The following is a 17,404-nucleotide window of genomic DNA, read 5'->3' on the forward strand; positions in this document are numbered from 1 at the left end:
ACTTGTGAAAATGAAAGGAAATCAACAAATAAAAAGCCCTACATATGCACTGCCATTAAACAATATTCCAAATTTTTTTACTTTAAATACTACCAGGATAGATAATAAATGAACTAATATTACCATCCCAAAAAGCATGTAGGACATTTCCCCTTTTTTAGGAAGAGTTCCAAACCCACCCTTAGGTGTCACACTGTAATGGATGGATGGATCAGTGTCACCACTTTGGTGACAATGACCTGCAAAACACAAACCTTTCTTCTCTTTTTAGATGTGTGTATTGAGTGAATATTTTTTCTCTCCCACAAAGACAGTTTTTAGGGGATACAGATCTCTCATTTTCATTATTTTATTTCTTTACTCCTTCTCTATGACTTTCTCTGGAAAAACAATTAGTGATGCCAACCTATCTCATGGAGCAATTTCCTGCTTGGTGCTTTGATGTAAAAATAATGTGCTGGTATGTAGACTGGAGAAACAGTTATTGCATCCTGACAATCAATCACCCAAATTAAAAATAAGCCAACTTCATTATTGTTTGAGAAAATACGAAGTAATTAAAAATGAAGTATTTAGATAACAATTGTAATAAGTATCAAGAGACTCTTATTTTCTCTCTACTGAGTTCTATCATAAAAGACAGAAACAGAGCAGATCAATTTTTTTTTCCAAAACAATTTCAATCTAGTTTTATAATTAAATCAAAGATAGATTTCCCCATTAGCACAACTATTGCAGTATCTGAGTAATTATGAATAATCAGCCAAGGGTATTTTTTACTGATTTTCCTTGTGCATCATTAATTATCTGAAGTGACAGGCCTAACATAATTTCTATCATGAATAAACAAGTGGAGGAAACAAGAGGAAGTCAAGTACAAATAACAAGGAGATGGCCTCTCTTTGAAAATCAGAGCAATCCTGCAAAATGTTAATGGCTGCTCTATTTAAATGAAGCTGCAAGACATTAAAGCTTGTGATATGCTGCATATCATTAATTCTCAGTAAAAGTGTAGATGGAATTCATACTTAATTCAATGCAATTTTCTGCCAGTTAATGGTCCTGAGAATCAAACAGTCACAAATGTAAATGGGAGTTTTTCCATACCAATACTTTATGGGCTTTAAGAGCTGGCTTTTACTGTGAGTAGAAAACTGTACCTGAGCAATTTTCCCTTTTCTTGAGTGTGACCTGATTTTTATATTTGTAATATGATGCTCTCTTCTGATGATTTACTGCATTACATGTGAATTTTAAAATATTTTTCAATTTCATACATTTTATTTAATGGATAAATAAGTACAAATATTGCTAACTTGGCTGGATTTCCTTTTAAAGTTCATGTTCCTTTTTGGTTGTTATTCCATTTCAATGCCAGAAATACCATTTAAGAATGCCCCCGTGACAACCCCATGGGTTTGAAAAAAATTAATAAATATTTCCTTTTTACATTTTTGAGGTTGTGGCACCAAAAGAACAATTTCTCTCACCTTGTATAGTGAGATACTGGTTGAGATTTTAAAAAATACTTTCTTTACTATCTGTTGGAATAGAGATTGATGCATCTTTATAGCTTTCAGCAGCTTGTACATAGTCCTGGTGCTGATGGTGCTGGACATTAACCAGTGCTGCCAAATTCTGCTGGGAAGAAATTGATCCTGGCTGCTTTGAAGGGTCAGGGCTCTGTGTCCTCTGCTGTGTTTCAAAAACCTGCAGCAACGATGAAAAGTGCAAGAAAATGAAGTGACAACCACAACAATTCCTGAAAGTTTTTCAGAGCAGTTTCATTTGTGTCTATGTGAAGGGAAGGGCACCTTGAAATCTCCTTTTCCTGCTCCAAACCAGAGCACTCAATTCAACAACTGGCTGGAAACTTCTCTCCCAAAGCTCTGAGGTGACTTATCCCAAAATCTCACTTATCCAGTGTGCTGATGGCTGCATCACTGACTGCTGAGCAACCAACCCAGCTGAGCAGCTCCTGCATCCATCCTAAATGCTGGAGCATTTCCAAGGGCTCTGTTTGCACAGGAAATATCTTTGCCTACCAACCCAAGCAGCTCTGATGGCACCAGAACGGTGGCATAGTAAAGGAGACTAAAGAATAAGGTGGAGAGGCTCTGCAAGGCTTTGTCATGAGAAAAATCAGATGTTAAACTGATTTAACTGGTGTTAAACTGATATAATGCTCTATACAACTGTAATGAATATAGCTGCACTGCATTTGGAAGCACCACAACTTCCTTTACCATCAGCATCTTATTTCTATGAAATGGAAATTCTCTTTTGTGAGTACAAGAGGGAGCTTGAAACACACAAAAATAACAAAATCTACAAAACTGGACATGCCTGAACCCTTGCCTCTGCCTGGCAACTCATAAATGTAGAATTATTTTTCTTTATGCTTCTCCAAGGTTAAAAGATTCAATGATTTACAAGTTCTGAAGAGGTGATGTTGTTAACAAGGTGATAATAATTTAAATTCTTTATGTATGATGCATATATGAAAAAGTTGTCTAATCACCGTTATAATTCCCATTTATGAGCATCCTGTGCACGCCTTCTAAGAGGCATAAATAAATATCACTGAAGATTGTGACGGATTTATTAATACTTGCCAGTGAAGTGGATAATTCCATCAGATACATAATTGTTCAGGACTAAATTCATTTGTTCACATGATAAAGGTCCTGCAAATCATCTGCACAAGTGGAAGATGAAATGAATGTCCTTAAGAAAATGCAGTTTAAACAGGTTTGATCTACGAGCTGCTCTTCCTTTTATTTCTGAATAATGACTTTCTGTAAACATTATTGCCCTCTGTAATACTGAGTTCTTACTCCCACAACATTTGACCACAACATTGTTTAGGGTTAACTTATTTCATAATCCTAAAATTTATTATAGGTCTATTCCTGCAGAAATATTTTGCATTGATAATGAAGGAAGAACTGATATTCTATTAATATTTTCCATCATTCTTAACTTATGAAACTCATTCACAGAATTTCCTCTGTACTGCAAGCTTACTTCTGAAGCTTACTGATTTTAGACAGTCAATATTTGAAAACATTTATCCTTGGAGATTTTGAATGTTATTCCTTTATAATTTCTGTTGAATTCTACAGAGAAACAGTTCTGAAAGAAGCCAAAATCTTTCTACTACACAATCCTTCTGCCATACTGAAAAATTACTTGTACAACGGGCTTGAGAAATCTTTAATAACAGCTACAGTCAAGAATTGCCTCTTTTTCTCCACTGACTGAAAAAAGAAACTTACAACTATCTCAGCTGCAGCTTTTTATACTTTATCTACAGATCTAAATGTAGAGCAGTCAGCACACATTTCACATCCACACAGGAACCTTTAGAAAAGACTGATATTGCAGGCAGGCTGTAAGTGCTAGGCACACAAAGAGCTTTGAAAAAGAAGCACTTAAAGTGTACAGTTCTCTGCAGGATCTGCCAGCTCTGTGTGACATTGTTTTAGTTCCATTGCCATGAATGATAAATGACATTTCTTTCAAAATTCAGTATCTGCAAAAGCAAAGACCTGATGGAGATATCATTGTGTGGAAATGCCACAACTCTGCAGTATTTGTAGTGGCTTAAAGCCCTGTAACAACCACGATATATTTCTGATTTCCTGCCAGTTGTTATGGTTTTAACCTTGTGTTACCAATTACCTGGTTTTTATCACGGACTGATTTTATTATAACAGGAAAATATTCTGTGGATAAACTGCTTTGGAGAATGCCTAAAATATTAATCTTAGCTATTTATTACCAATAATACAATCTTATTTTCACTAATACACAATTAACAGAATAAAATTTTAAAAGTTATATTTCAAAAAGTGTTGGCTAAGAAATTTGGCAACAATTTTCACCCACCAGTGAAGGATTTACCAGTTTTTATGACATGAATGTGCCACCTTTGTTCAGTGTCACACGGGACCAAAAAGTCTCCTTTGCCTGTTTTCAGAAACTTTTAGATGTAAAAACTTGAACTTTTAAATGCAGACTGTTTCCTGTACAAGGCAACCAATGAGGAAAGAATAACTACACAAAAAAAAAAAAAAAAAAAAAAAAAAGAAAAAAAAAGAAAAAAAAAAAAGAGGCTGGAAAATCTTAAAGTCCTTGTACCTTTTTGTCACTAGGTCAGGATTTGCCTCTTAGTGGAACAGTCAGTAAGACCTGTTCACAAAGCTCTTTAATTCCAGCTTCCTTGCCTCTGGCATATAATTACATCAAAGTAATTCCAAAGTTACAACCAAATGTAAGTAGACATGAAGAAACAGTGTTACCCCCAACCATTATTTCATTTTCCCTCTGTAGAAACAAATAAACTTTCTTCCCTGTCTGAAAAACTTTTGGAATAATATAGAAATATTTACTAAAAAAAAAAATCAATTAATTATCCCAGATTTTATAATAAACAATAAATGTATTTAGATAATTATAAACTAAGGTACAGTATACATTCGTTTTTGCATATTTATACTTATTCATATTTGACTAAAACTCTAACGATCTCATTTTAATTTTTAAATAGTGAGGTCGTCTGCCTTGCTATGGGTGAAATACCATTGATACACTCCCTCTCAAGGTCCAGGAGACATTTTCAGCCTTCTGTAAAGTCCTTCATCATTTTTATCCATTAGCTATAAAAACATTCTTGTGTAATATAATTAATTAGTCCCCACATTCTTCCTGTTTCTTTGATTTTCCAGCTTTAAACTATCCTCAAAATCTAAAAAGTAAAATATTCAAATTCTAAAGACTGAATCAAAAACGTGCTAAATGTGTACAATTTTACAACTGATGAAACAGCAACAACACTCAAACAAAGAAAATCCTCCTAATGCTTGAAACACACATGCAGGGCTTCTCAGACTGCGGTGTTGAAAGCAAAACTGTTCATCATTTGCCAGATTGGAAAGTAAAGCAGAAAGTTTTCTCCTTTAGAAAACATATTTTAAAAAAATTAAATATTTTTTTCAAAAAAAGTCACACTGAATATATAACATATGTATTCATGCACATACTATATATAATTCTCCACTGACAGATCTTTGCTTTCTTAAAATTTATTACCTCTAATTGAATAAATAACTTTTTCTCTATGTCTGAAACACTCTTGTGCTGATGTTCCAGAAACACCATGCAACCATTTAAAATAAATCCTTAGTCCAGCACAGAATCATCCTTGAGGGAGCCACATTAAAATAAAACTTGATTTCTCTCTGTGAGAAGACACAATGTGTCACTGCAAATCCTGGTATGCAATGCTCCTCTTTAATAATTTATTGGAGTCTCTTTGCCCTGGCTAAGCTGACAAATTTAATATGGAAGAGCTGCTCAAGTGTTGAATAAACATGAGCTAAAAGTATTTTTCCAAACAAAAAAAACTCTGCAAAAGAGTGGCACAGGGCAAATTAGGTTTTTCCCAGTAATTTATTGACAGCAGCACTATTTTTGGTGCTAGTTTCTTTAGTAAATTAGATAAAATATTATTTAAAACCTGCCTACATTTACCAAATCACCCCTAAATTTCTTTTGTTCTACAGCTCCTCATTTAAGCTGCAGAGGTGGATGAAACACTGGGCTAATGGATCATCAAATTTCAGACTGCTGGAACTTGTGACAAGAAGAAGTTAAAAAAAAAAAAAGACCACTTTATCCACATTTTTACACCCTTTGTCACCTCAGTGTGTATCTCTCTTTTCAGGCTTTTAGATTATGAGGAAAACCAGTGTTTGGGTTTTTTGGTTTGATCTTTCAGTGATCATTCACTCTCATAATCTATCTTTTAGCAACTCATTGATATAACTCAAAGCATTGCTGCTTAGTTTCCTTAAAAAAGCCTTGATAAAGCTTTGATGAAGGAGTTTTTGAAACCCAAGCCAGCAGATTGCTCCTTTCTGTGTATTTCCAGATGTGTGAGACAGGGTATTCCTTTATCAGAGCCCTGGGGGCTCTTCCTGTGGCATTCACATTCTCTGAAAAAATCCCTTTGCCCAGGATTTTTCTCCTGGGAAGCTGAGAGGCCTCAGAGAAAAGGAAAACAATTCTTATCTCATTTGCTTCTCCTGTGTTGTGCTCACATGCGGAATGTGTTTGGAGATTGTTCACCCACAGGTGATTGTTCCATTGGATTCTGGTGTGAGTTGTTTTCACTCTTTGGCCAATCAGGGCCAAGCTCTGTCTGGACTCTGGAGAGAGTCAGGAGTTTTCATTATTATCTTTTTAGTATTCTGCAAGTGTCTTTTCTGTACTCTTTAGTATAGTATTCTTTAATATAATATAGTATCATAAAATAATAAATTAGCCTTCTGAGAACATGGAGTCAGATTCATCATTCCTGCCTTCACTGGGGCATTTACCAGTTTATACAATATCTTCCCAAGAATATAATGCTCAGGTACCCACTAAAAATATTACTTATTGGAGTCTCTTTTACTTTATTAAGTCTTGCAGACTTTCCCTTCAGATCTCTGCTAGAATTCCTTGTGTCTGAGGTTGGAAATGGATGTGTGTATTCTATTCCTATCTGGTGGGGCAGTTCTCTGCTGTCCATGGGGCAGGTTTCTTTATCTCTCCCACAGCCAATCCTCCCTCCAGGAGATCTCTGCTGTCCATGGCCACTGAGTGTCCCTGCATGGCTGATCAAATTCCATCATCCCATGGGGAGATGCTGCGCCCAGGGCAGGAGCCAAGCATTCCTACCTGGATCCAATCTGAGCCTGGAACAGCACAGCAGCCTTTGCCCCCTGCATTCCCAGAGGAGCAGCTTTCTTCTGCCCTGCATTGCCAGAGGGAGAGCAGGCCCATCTCCAGCAGCCCTGGAGCTGCAGAGGAAAACTCCAGCCTTGTGCAGGATCCCTGCTCCAGCAGAGCCACAGCTGGCACTGCAGGAGGGCTGAGCCACCATGGAATGGCACTGCTGCCACCACCCTGACCCACAGGGGCTCAGCTCCTCTTCTGCTTTGTTTGGGTTTTTTTTTGTTGTTGTTGTTGTTTTTTCTTCTTCCCTATCAAAGAGTTGTTATTCCTGCTCCCATATCTCTGCCTGAGAGCCCCTTAATTTCAAAACCATAACAATTCAGAGGGAGGGGGTTTACATTTTCCATTTCAGGGGAGGCTCCTGCCTTCCTCAGCAGACACCTGTCTTTTCAAACCAAGACACCTTGTTAAAAATTTGGATGTTCAGTACTTCCCAGCCTCCTGCAGCCTATGTGCTTGAAGGAAGCAGCACAAAACCTCTGCTTGTGGTGTGCCAGCTCCTTCCCCTGTTCCTCCAGAAAGATGGGGTAAGTAACACCTTTTTCTACAAATTTACTGCTTGTTTGCACTCTTCATGGGCTCTTTCAACTCCACCTTAACACAAGACAATGCAAAGAAAGGTTGGAGATGAGAACCTCCTCACTGGCTTCTGTGATAAACACAAATGCAAAGAATTCCTCTAGATTTCCTTTCTCTTTTTTTTTTCCTCCTATTCTTTTTCTTTTATTTCCTAAGTACTAATTTAGTACTGGAATCAGACTCTCTCCTCTGGCATCTACTTTTGGTGAGTCTGAAGAAATGTTTCTCATTTCTGTTGTTTGTAAAAATACAGTTATGTGGCCAACACTGCAGCTCCTCATTGGCTCTCCTGTCACAAAGACACAAAAAGCAGTTTAATAAAAATACAGCTGTGAGACAAGGTTCCCAAATATACACAGCATAAAAATCCCACAGATAAACGTTAGGCATGCTTTTTTTTTTTTTTTTCTGGACACTTTCATTTCCCATCTGCTCAGTGAATGTGATGCACAGATCTGCAGTCACAGCTCAGAGACAACTCCAGGGAAAAGTTACTTAAAAAGGCTCCTGAGAATATCCTGTGCTTTCTTTGGATAAAGAGGAACCAAAGTGTGTGGATTTTCAAGCATAAATAGCTCCTGAAGTGACAGGGAATGTAAGAATTTCACTTGGAAGCAAAGGCAAAGAATGGAAAAAGCAGTTTTGTTTTTTTTTTCCTTTTTTTCTGCTTTTATGCATCACCCTTGAACCATAGAGATTATGTGGATGGATCCTTTGAAAAATGAGATCTTGGAGGTGACAGCATGACTACCAAGGAGTTTTAATGAAATCGGTACTTTTATACTGAAATGAAAATGTTCATGCAAGAAATACAACTAACATTTTGACAATGTTAATATAATTACGCTTCCAATAATTCTGCTACTTTGAAAATTTTCAGAACTTTTCCATTCATGAGTGAAAGGCAGAATAAGAAGGATCCATCCTAAGTAGAACAGGGTGGGGCAGACATGAAGTTTCAGGGGGGTGGAAATACCACAACCTCTTAGAAATAGAAATACCTACCTGCTTAGAAATACCACAACCTACCACCTGTAAAACAGCAACACTGGACTTCTGATTTAATAGTATTAATTAATGCTAGAAGTTGTCTCAGCTGGTAAAAACACTCTTCTTGAGCACAATTCTCAGCCGACAGAGAGGAACAGAAACACAGTATTGCTAAAAAATTAGCAATAATATCTTTTTGGATTATACTAACAGGGGGATGATTTTTAAAGGCTGTTAGAATGAGAACAGTAGTGGGTGAGTTTGGGGTTTTTTTCCACAGTCCTTAGCTGTGCCAGGGGAGGTTTAGGTTGGACATCAGGAGGAATTTCTTCGTGGAAAGGATTGATCAGACATTGGAAGGGGCTGCCCAGGGAGGCGGCGGAGCCACCGTGCCTGGAGGTGCTTGAGGGAAGATTGAAGTGCCATTGGCCGCCCCACGGTGGTGTTCGTTCATGGGTTGGATTCAGTGATCTCAGAGTTTTTTCCCAACCTAAAAAATTCCCTAATTCCGCGATTTTGGGATTCCAGCGCTGGCCCCGCCCCCTGCTCTGGCCCCGCCCCTCAACACAGACCACGCCCCTTAGTCTTAGCCACGCCCCCGCCCTCCGCAGCAACGCCTCGCTTCTCCCGCCCCGCCCCCGTCGCTAGGGGGCGTTCCCCGCCGGTCACGCGCCAGGGCGCAGAGTCGAGCCGCGCTCCCGCATCGCTCCGCCGTGTCCCGCCACTGCGCTCGGCGCTCGGCTGCGCGGGGCTGCGGGAGCGGCGTCAGGGCGGTGCTCGGGGCCGCGGCCGCCTGAGGGCCGGCTCCGCTCGGGTCCCGGCGGAGCGGTGCCGCCATGGGGCTGGGCTCCAGCTCCGAGGGGCCCGGCGGCGGCGCCGAGGGCTTCCACGTGCACGGGGTGAGGAGGCCGCGGAGACACGGACGGAGGGGGATTGGGAGGGCCGCGAGGGGCGGCGGGCGCTGGGGCGGCTCCGGCGGGGTCGCGCTGCCGCTCCCCGCCCGTGGTGGCCGGGTGGCCCCGGCTCGCAGCTGTCGGCTCCTTCCCGGAGCTGCCACGCCGGCAGGGGCGGGGCGGGGCGGCCGCGCTGCTCCCGGTACCTGCGAGTGCCCGTCCCGGTGGCTCCGGGCCGCGACCGGCTGGACTTGGGCGCCGAGCAGCCTGGGGGAGCCTGTGGGGCTGCTCTCGGGGAACCTGAAGTAGTTCGGGAGTAGTTCGGAACAGCGCTTCTTCCCTCCCTGCTCCACTTCTGTTCTCTCTGCTCCCCTCCCCGTTCCCCTTCTCTTTCTGCACCTCTCCATCTCTCCCTGGTCTCTCTGCTCTTCTCTCTCCCTTTTCCTCTTCTTCCTTCCTTTCCCTCTCCCTGGATCTCCACAGGATCGCGTTAGGGGTTAATTCCCGCTCCAGAGATGTTTTCCCTCTCCCAGATGCAAGTCTGATGTAACTCCTCTCTTTAGCAGACTGTCTGCGCGTACAGAGGTGTAAAAGCATACCGGGAAGTTTGAGGATGGGCAGAGAACAGCTGTTTGCATGAGTTATCGGTTCTTTTAGTGGGTATTTTCCCTCCCTGGAATAAGGATGGGAGCGTTGCTGCCATGTGCTGCTTCCACTTCATCTGCATTCCGTTTCTCAGCATCAGTATAAAGCTGCGTGTTTGCTTTTGAGGCACTTCAGGGCTGTGATAAAAGTTAATACTTCGACTCCAGCTGTGGTTACAGTGCTCAGTCACTGTGGTTACAGTGCTCAGACTGTTTAGAAATAAAGCACGATTTTTATTCTTATTTTTTATTTAGAAGCTTTTACTGAAGTAACTATGCTATTAAATGTATTTTTATAACTTTTATAGGCAGTTCTACCAGCGAAAGCCCCCATACCAATACAACTTTATCTATTAAAAAAAAAAAAGCAAATACATATATATAGCATTTTGGTGACACCAGACCAAATATAAGATCTAACTTTCCTCGCAATGAACTTCTCAGTTTAGATGATGCCTGGGTTTTAATTTTATGCCAAAATTGTGAGTTGGCCCTCAGGAGTCAAATCTATCTCAGGTTAAGGGCTGCTGAGTTTACAAAAGGCGAAGTCAAGAGCAAACTGTCAGTAGTGATTCCTTAACACCATCTTGCTTTGTCAGTGCACCTTGAAGTGGGTGGGTTTAATGTAATTGCAGACTTTTGGAGGGGTTTTTCCTGGTACGAATGTGTTTTATGGGTATTCTCTCCAGTGATGGCATCTCTTCTATGACAGCTTTGGTTCTAAAGAAATTGAGATGTCCCAACTCGTATTTCTTAGGAATCTTTTGTACGTGGTGGCAGTTTTCTTGAGCAGAACTTGTGGGCAGGTGTGTGCTTGTGTAAATATTCCTGTTCCAGTGGGCTGGAAATGTGGGAAGCCAGCTGTCCCTTGTGTTCATGGAAAAACGGCTCTGGTGCAAGTGGGGACTCTCACAGTGCTCAGGTTGTTAGAACCATAGGAGAAATTCCTGCAGCAGCACGTTGAAAGCCAAGCCTTTCTCCAGAGTATTCAGTATTTAATAATTCCAGGCTGTGAACTCTGAATCACAACATTTGTGTCTTGTTTGGGGTTCAAAACATGCTTTTTACAGCTTGATTTGAATATCTGTTCATAGTTATACCAAAGTGAGAGCCTAATTATGGGCTGCTGCTTGAGGGTGGTCATCTGGGACCTTATCTCTGGCTCAACTCAAAAGTAAATATTGAATCAAGTGGAAAGATTAACACTTTCACTTATGTAACTGAAGGCCAGTGTAGAATAACAATAAAATCTGTGTTCTGCAGGTTCAGGAGAACTCCCCAGCCCAACAAGGAGGACTGGAACCTTTCTTTGATTTCATCATTGCCATAGGACACACGAGGCTTGTAAGTCTGGGATGATTTCAGTGGTGTTGTTTTCCACCTCACATGAACTGTGGGCACTTGTAGTGATGATGAAAGGTAAAAACCAGAACTGTCACAAGCAGAGAAACTTTTCCCATTGGACATTAAAAGTAAAGTAAAACTTGCAGCGTTTCAGAGTCTCTTTGGCTAGACCCAAGTTTGAAGGAAAGGTTTTGTTTATGCCTTTACTCACCTTAACTTCTCAGCAGGTTGACACAATGTTTTTGTTATTGCTCATTTGTACATATTTTCTACCACAAGGTGAATACTGAACTGGTGAGTCAATAGTCAGAGCTCAACATTTGTTTAAACAAAGTTGTTTCAACATTTGATAAAACATGGAAAAGAATCAGTGTGTCTACTTATACTTCTGAGACCAAGAGCACAGTTCCTGTGTGTTATGACAAGAGTTGAGTTTTGGTTTGATGGGGTTTTTTTTGGGTTTTGGTTGGGGTTTTGTTAGTTTACTTAAAAGGCTCAGAGCTTTGCCTTGTCTGCTCCACCCTAACTCAAGCTGAATTCATTAAGTTTGTCCTGGCTTTATGAGAGGAGATGTCTTTTTTGGGAAGTGATCATTATAAGGGCAGATTTTGGGGGAAGATCATTTAATCTTCTAACATGACAGACATGAAGCTATTCTTTCACAGCGTGCAGTGACTTTGGAGGGCTGTTGAAGAGGGATGGGGCTCAGAGACACAAAGTGAAATGTTGCAGCTCACTGTTAGACTACAGTTGGCATCTGATACTGCTGGTATTATTAAACAGCAGTTGTGAAGGACAGGAATGCCAGTGATGAAATGGAATAACAGGAAGTACTTATGTAAAGGGATGTGTGTCGACAGTACTGACTGCCTTCTAGTAAAAGAAAATTGAACTGGAAATTGCTGGGATTGTTTGTGAACCACAGAGCCTAAACTTGATAGTCTTGGTTCTTTGTATTCAAATTCTGCCACAGCTGTTACTGGTGCAACTGGAAATAATGTTAATCCTGCATCTGCTTTACAGAACAAGGAGAACAATATGCTGAAAGACCTGCTGAAGGCAAACGCTGAGAAAGCAGTGAAGCTGGAGGTGTACAACATCAAAACAATGAAAATCCGGGAGGTGGAGGTGATCCCCAGTAACATGTGGGGAGGACAGGGCCTCCTCGGAGCCAGCGTGAGGTTCTGCAGCTTCCAGGGAGCCAACGAGCACGTGTGGCACGTTCTGGTGAGCCGCAGCGCTTGGCTGGCTCGTTACTGTTTGTGTAGCCTTGTTTTACAGCGGGATGTTCAGCACTAGTGTGAAGTGCAGTGATGCAGCCACACAGAGGAAGGGAACACTGTCTTGAAGGTTTGTCTGAGCCGTTTGAGTAGGGACGTGGAGTGGGTGGCTGTCAGGGCTCCCAGTGACAGTGACAAAAATAACTCCATCCCAAGCAGACCAAACAGTATAGGTGGGAAGGGTTTTTTTGTTTTGTGTTGAAGAATCAGTGGCAAAAGTAAAAAGATTCTGGCCTGACTGGTATCTCTGTAAAGTTGGCTAAACTTCACTGAAGTAATTTAAATGTTACAAAAAGCACCACAGATTTATTTTAAAATTAAGAGGAAGAGCTGAAAGAGTAGAACTGAGTAGGAAAGAACATTTATGTTTCTGATTGTTTAAGTAAATGCAATATCTCAGCATTTTCAGGGGATGCAATTTTAAATTGGTAAGATTCTCTTACTCATCATGTTCTACATCTTTCTTACTCAGCATGTTTAACAGGTAGATGTAGACTATTTGAGAACTTTTTTTATCCCATTAACAAATGGTTCTTTCCCTCCTTGCTCTGGGAGTTAGTTGTTCTTTTTGATCTTGGTAGTTTATCGTGCTGGGGTGCAGATGACTCGTGTCATTCTCTCACAGGATGTGGAGCCTTCGTCTCCTGCGGCTCTGGCTGGTCTCCAGCCCTACACTGACTACGTTGTTGGGTCTGATCAGATTCTGCAGGAGGTAGGGTGCACGTTCCTCCCAGCAGCAGTGATTGTCTTTGTGCCTGCCAAGTGTTTGTTGTAGGATTTGGGTTTTGTATAAATCTCATCAAACACATGGGGGTGGCAATGAGGGATTTTGGAAGGTTGATGTTTATGACAGAAGCTTTATTGTTAAGATAATGTTTATCTTTCTTTTTAGTATGGCAATAAATAGAATTTGCCACTAAACATCAAACTACATTGGTGATTTTTCTGTCTCTGGGTGTTTAATATCTCACATTGAGTAAATAACTATGTAAAATGTTGACTTGCACATATGGGTTTATTAACTACTACTTTTTATCTTTTTTTTTTCTAGTCAGAGGATTTCTTTTCCCTGATTGAATCCCATGAGGGGAAGCCTCTGAAGCTGATGGTTTATAACACTGAGGCAGATTCCATCCGGGAGGTAGTTGTGACTCCCAATGGAGCTTGGGGTGGAGAAGGAAGGTACTGATCTCTCTTGCTGACAGGTTTTACGCTTGCTGTAAATGAGCTCCTGTTAGGAGTATTACTACTATCAGTTATTGGTGTTTCCAAGTTAAGCCTTGTTTCCTCACACTTGCCACCCAAAACTGTTAATCTTTACATTAAATCAGCTAAGAAGTAGGAATTGGGCACATTCAGGATCTAATCCTGCTCAAGTTGAATCCAAAGGAAGAACTCCTGTTTTGAGTTCCCCCATTAGCAGATTCATTATCTGCATTCTCACAGTCAAAACATTCAGCTAAAGCAAGAACAAAACCCACATCAGGTCAGATTAAATATTTTTTAAAGATATACAATAGTTCACTGAAAGCTAAGCTGTGCATGTCTCAAAGTTGATTGCAGAGTGTTCCTTGAGTACTCTTTAGTGGAAATTCTTGCAGGTAGGTATTCCCTGCTATAAATAAAAGACACAAACTATTCTTGTTTAAAAAAGTCAAAATTAAAAAAATTAGCTTTGTTAAGAGCACGTTTTTTGTGTCTTGATTTTTATCTCTTGTACAGTTTAGGTTGTGGTATTGGATATGGCTATTTGCACAGAATTCCAACACAGTCCACGACATCAAGGAAAAAGCCAGAAAGCAAATCACCTACACCCTCACCAGAAACTGGAACTCCTCTGCCATCCACTAATGGTTACACAGAGGTAGGAAAAAAATAAATTCCAACCTCTGCCACATTCTTTGGAGTTTCAAAATTTTCTGCTGTTTGGGACAGTGGTAATACAGAATGTCTGAGTACAGCATTCAATTTTGTTGAATGAAATGGAGTTGGGTGAAGGGAAAGGGAGAGCTGATGCTGCTGAGCAGGTGCCAGATCACCAGTGTCAGCTGATATAAATTCTTGCCAGATATTTTCTCCCTTTTTCAAGTCTTGCATCCTACAGCTGTGCCAGTCAATGAGGATCACGTTAGAACACCTACTTCACTAGGAGAAAGATACATCTCCAAGAACCAAGTTCTGAGAACAGACAGGCTTTAAAAGGCTGAGCTGGAACATGTCCTGAGTGGTGTTTGTCTTTCAGTTTCAGCTTCACAGCTCCTCTCTGAACTGGTGCATGTGGAGACAGGCAGGATGCCTTCATGGGAGGGTTGGTTACAGGTGAAGCTTTTGATGTAAAACAATGTTTTCACTTCTTGCTGTCTTATTCCAGACTCCATTGTTGGCACCTACCTCTCAGAATGACAGCTCTGAAGCAGTTATGAACTTGGATCATTCCACAGAGCAGGAAATGAGTGGTTACTCACCAGAAAGCTCCCTTTCTCCTCCTCCCCCTCTCCGGAGAGTTATGGATCCAGGTAAGTTTTCTTGGGTGCTTTTTTTACCAATTCTTTAGAGTATGTCTAAATAAATTAATATGATCTTAAACAAGCTAGAGATTTAAATTCAGAACTGTGAGCAGTGGTGGTGGTTTTCCTTGAGGTTTTTGACTTTCCTGGATTTCAGAGCTAAAGAATTTGGGTACCAGGGAAGTTAAATTTATTTGCATTTAGTAAGAAGGGGATTTCACTGACTTCAGTCTGGATAGAATATGTCCTTTTGAATCTAGAATTTTGTGTTGCATCTAACTAATACTTGCTTTCTCCTTCAGGATTTCTAGATATGTCTGGAATTTCAGTTTCTGAGTTCACAAGCTTAACAGAAGGGTCCAACCTGTCTTCATCTGCCTCCTTCAACATGCCAGCAGCAGGGGCTTCTGTAGGCTCTGAAACACTAATGCCAAAGAGTGAAGCCTCTGCTTATTTTGGTAAGTGCAGTCAAAATTTCCTTTGGGTCTTATTTCTGGAATGGCACCAATTCATGCTCACTTCATCATCACAGTTTTTGGAAATAGGCAAATTTTAATAGAAAGCAGCAAGAATTGCAAAAATGGGATGGAAAAAGTAGCAGAAATCAGGTTTAGAAATGGAAAAATTGAATGTGCTTTTCCTTAAGTTTATAGCACGTGGGTCTCTTTCTTTAAATGAAAATGCTGAGGCACTGTCTGTTAGCCTGATGTTTTGTTTTTTTACAAACTCTCTCAATTTCCCAGAAAACACCTCAGCTTTGGACCCTGAAGGTTCAACCCTGTATCCTGAAGGATCAGGCAAGCAGCCCACCCTGGATGACCTCCTGCCTTCAATTCCATCTTTACCTTCTCTTGATCTTCCTCATGACATTTCTTCAAAAACAACACTAGGAACTGATGCTGATAACCAGGAGTCCAAGGTGCTTGTGAACAGCATTGAGAGCTCGTTACCCACTGCTCCAGAGACACCAGAGCATGGAGCAGCAAGTGAGCAGAAAGGAGAAGCAGCTGCACAAGATCCTGAGTGAAATGGACCCTGCTGCTGTTTACAGACTGCTGAATGCTGCAGCTTGGAATATTTTTCTGATCTTGAAAGAATTACAATTAATCTATTTTGTTAGTGTAGACAATACTAGAAGAGAAATCACATGAAGTACATATCCTGTTGTCTTTTCCAATCACTGTTTAATGGATTGATCTGTGCTCAGAATTTGAATGCTGTCCAAAATCACTCAATCAATAGAGCAATTGATGCAGAAACAAGATGGACACTGGCAGAATGTCAAGATATAGAATTCACATTTGCCTAGAAAAGCTCCTGAATGTATTTACAAAGGCACTGTGCCTGAACAGTGACACTTAGTAATGATTTTTATCAGTACATTTGATGGCATTAAAAAAATATTTATAGTTTTGATCTGTTAGAAAGCTTTTCTAATCTTGGTTAGACTGTTCTTGTGATTTGCAAGGCATTTCTGACACTAAGATACTTTCACTTACTGCTCTAGTACACTTACTAGACTCTTATTTTTCTTGGTTTAATTCCCTTCTCTGCAACAGTCATTCATGTACCTTCTTTATCCCTACTTGGGCAGGAAAGAAATACAATGGGGTTTGAAATTGCAGCCTCAAATGGGACAAAGCCATGGTGGTGGGTCCTGTCATTCACTTCTGCTCCTGAGTGGACCAGGTGCTGGCCTTGCACTTAAATAAACAATGAGGGGGGAGGGAATGATGGTGGGTACTAGAAATAAAATTGAAGATGATTTTAAAGTAGGGGTGATGAATCTTTTTGGTAAAGATTGAATGTCTTGGTTTCTGTAGTGACAAAGAAATAGCTTTCCTTTGTGCTTTCCTTTGTGCTTTTCTATCTACTCACAACTATTTTTATATAAATTGTTTTACGTTTAAAACAGGGCTGTTGTGCAGCACCAGCAATTGGTTTTTGTAGCCTTTTTTTGTTTGCTTTTGTCTCCAAATCACTTCTGAATGTAACAGCAAGCATGACAAACAATGGAAGACATGGATGGTTTTATAATCCTCAGGGCAGTGATTTATCATGGAATTTCAAAGCTGCTGATAGGCAATAATAGAGCTACTGCAGTGAAAACCCTTTGTAAAGGAAGAGAATGGGGTACAAGGCTATAAACTAAAGTACACTTATTTAGCACAACATTGCCTGACTTCCTCTGCCCTGGCTCCTGCTCTGTTTCTGCACTGTCAGTGAGCTGTTTCTGATGTGGGGGGACTCACGGTCCCACAGGTTTGCCTGTGACAGCTCAGCTTCAGCCACAGGGTGCTGAAGTCACAGGCAAAGTCACAGCACATGAGGGCTTCCAATGAGTCCACCCTGACAAAAAACAAAATCTGTCCTTGATCTGTTGT

The 17,404-nt window shown here is 40.6% G+C and overlaps 1 protein-coding gene across 1 annotated transcript; it reads left to right on the top strand.

Annotated features, from left to right (window-relative positions):
* Positions 1-9,027: 9,027 nt before the first annotated feature.
* On the top strand, positions 9,028-16,436 carry GORASP1 (golgi reassembly stacking protein 1). Its single transcript, XM_038128100.1, has 9 exons — positions 9,028-9,251; positions 11,153-11,233; positions 12,257-12,460; positions 13,139-13,225; positions 13,565-13,695; positions 14,236-14,377; positions 14,885-15,029; positions 15,323-15,478; positions 15,764-16,436. Exons 1-9 carry the CDS (start codon positions 9,189-9,191, stop codon positions 16,045-16,047), a joined length of 1,293 nt encoding a protein of 430 aa, XP_037984028.1. The 5' UTR covers positions 9,028-9,188; the 3' UTR covers positions 16,048-16,436.
* The last annotated feature ends 968 nt before the right edge of the window (positions 16,437-17,404 follow it).

This window comes from Motacilla alba, chromosome 2, assembly GCF_015832195.1.
Source record: "Motacilla alba alba isolate MOTALB_02 chromosome 2, Motacilla_alba_V1.0_pri, whole genome shotgun sequence".
NCBI lineage: Eukaryota > Metazoa > Chordata > Aves > Passeriformes > Motacillidae > Motacilla > Motacilla alba.

Bases quoted from the DNA above. Each gene is read 5' to 3' on its own strand.
- GORASP1 (XM_038128100.1), top strand. From the start codon at position 9,189: ATGGGGCTGGGCTCCAGCTCCGAGGGGCCCGGCGGCGGCGCCGAGGGC. The intron at 13,696-14,235 runs GTACTGATCTCT...TCTCTTGTACAG, and splicing joins GCTTGGGGTGGAGAAGGAAG to TTTAGGTTGTGGTATTGGAT. The intron at 15,030-15,322 runs GTAAGTTTTCTT...TTTCTCCTTCAG, and splicing joins CCGGAGAGTTATGGATCCAG to GATTTCTAGATATGTCTGGA.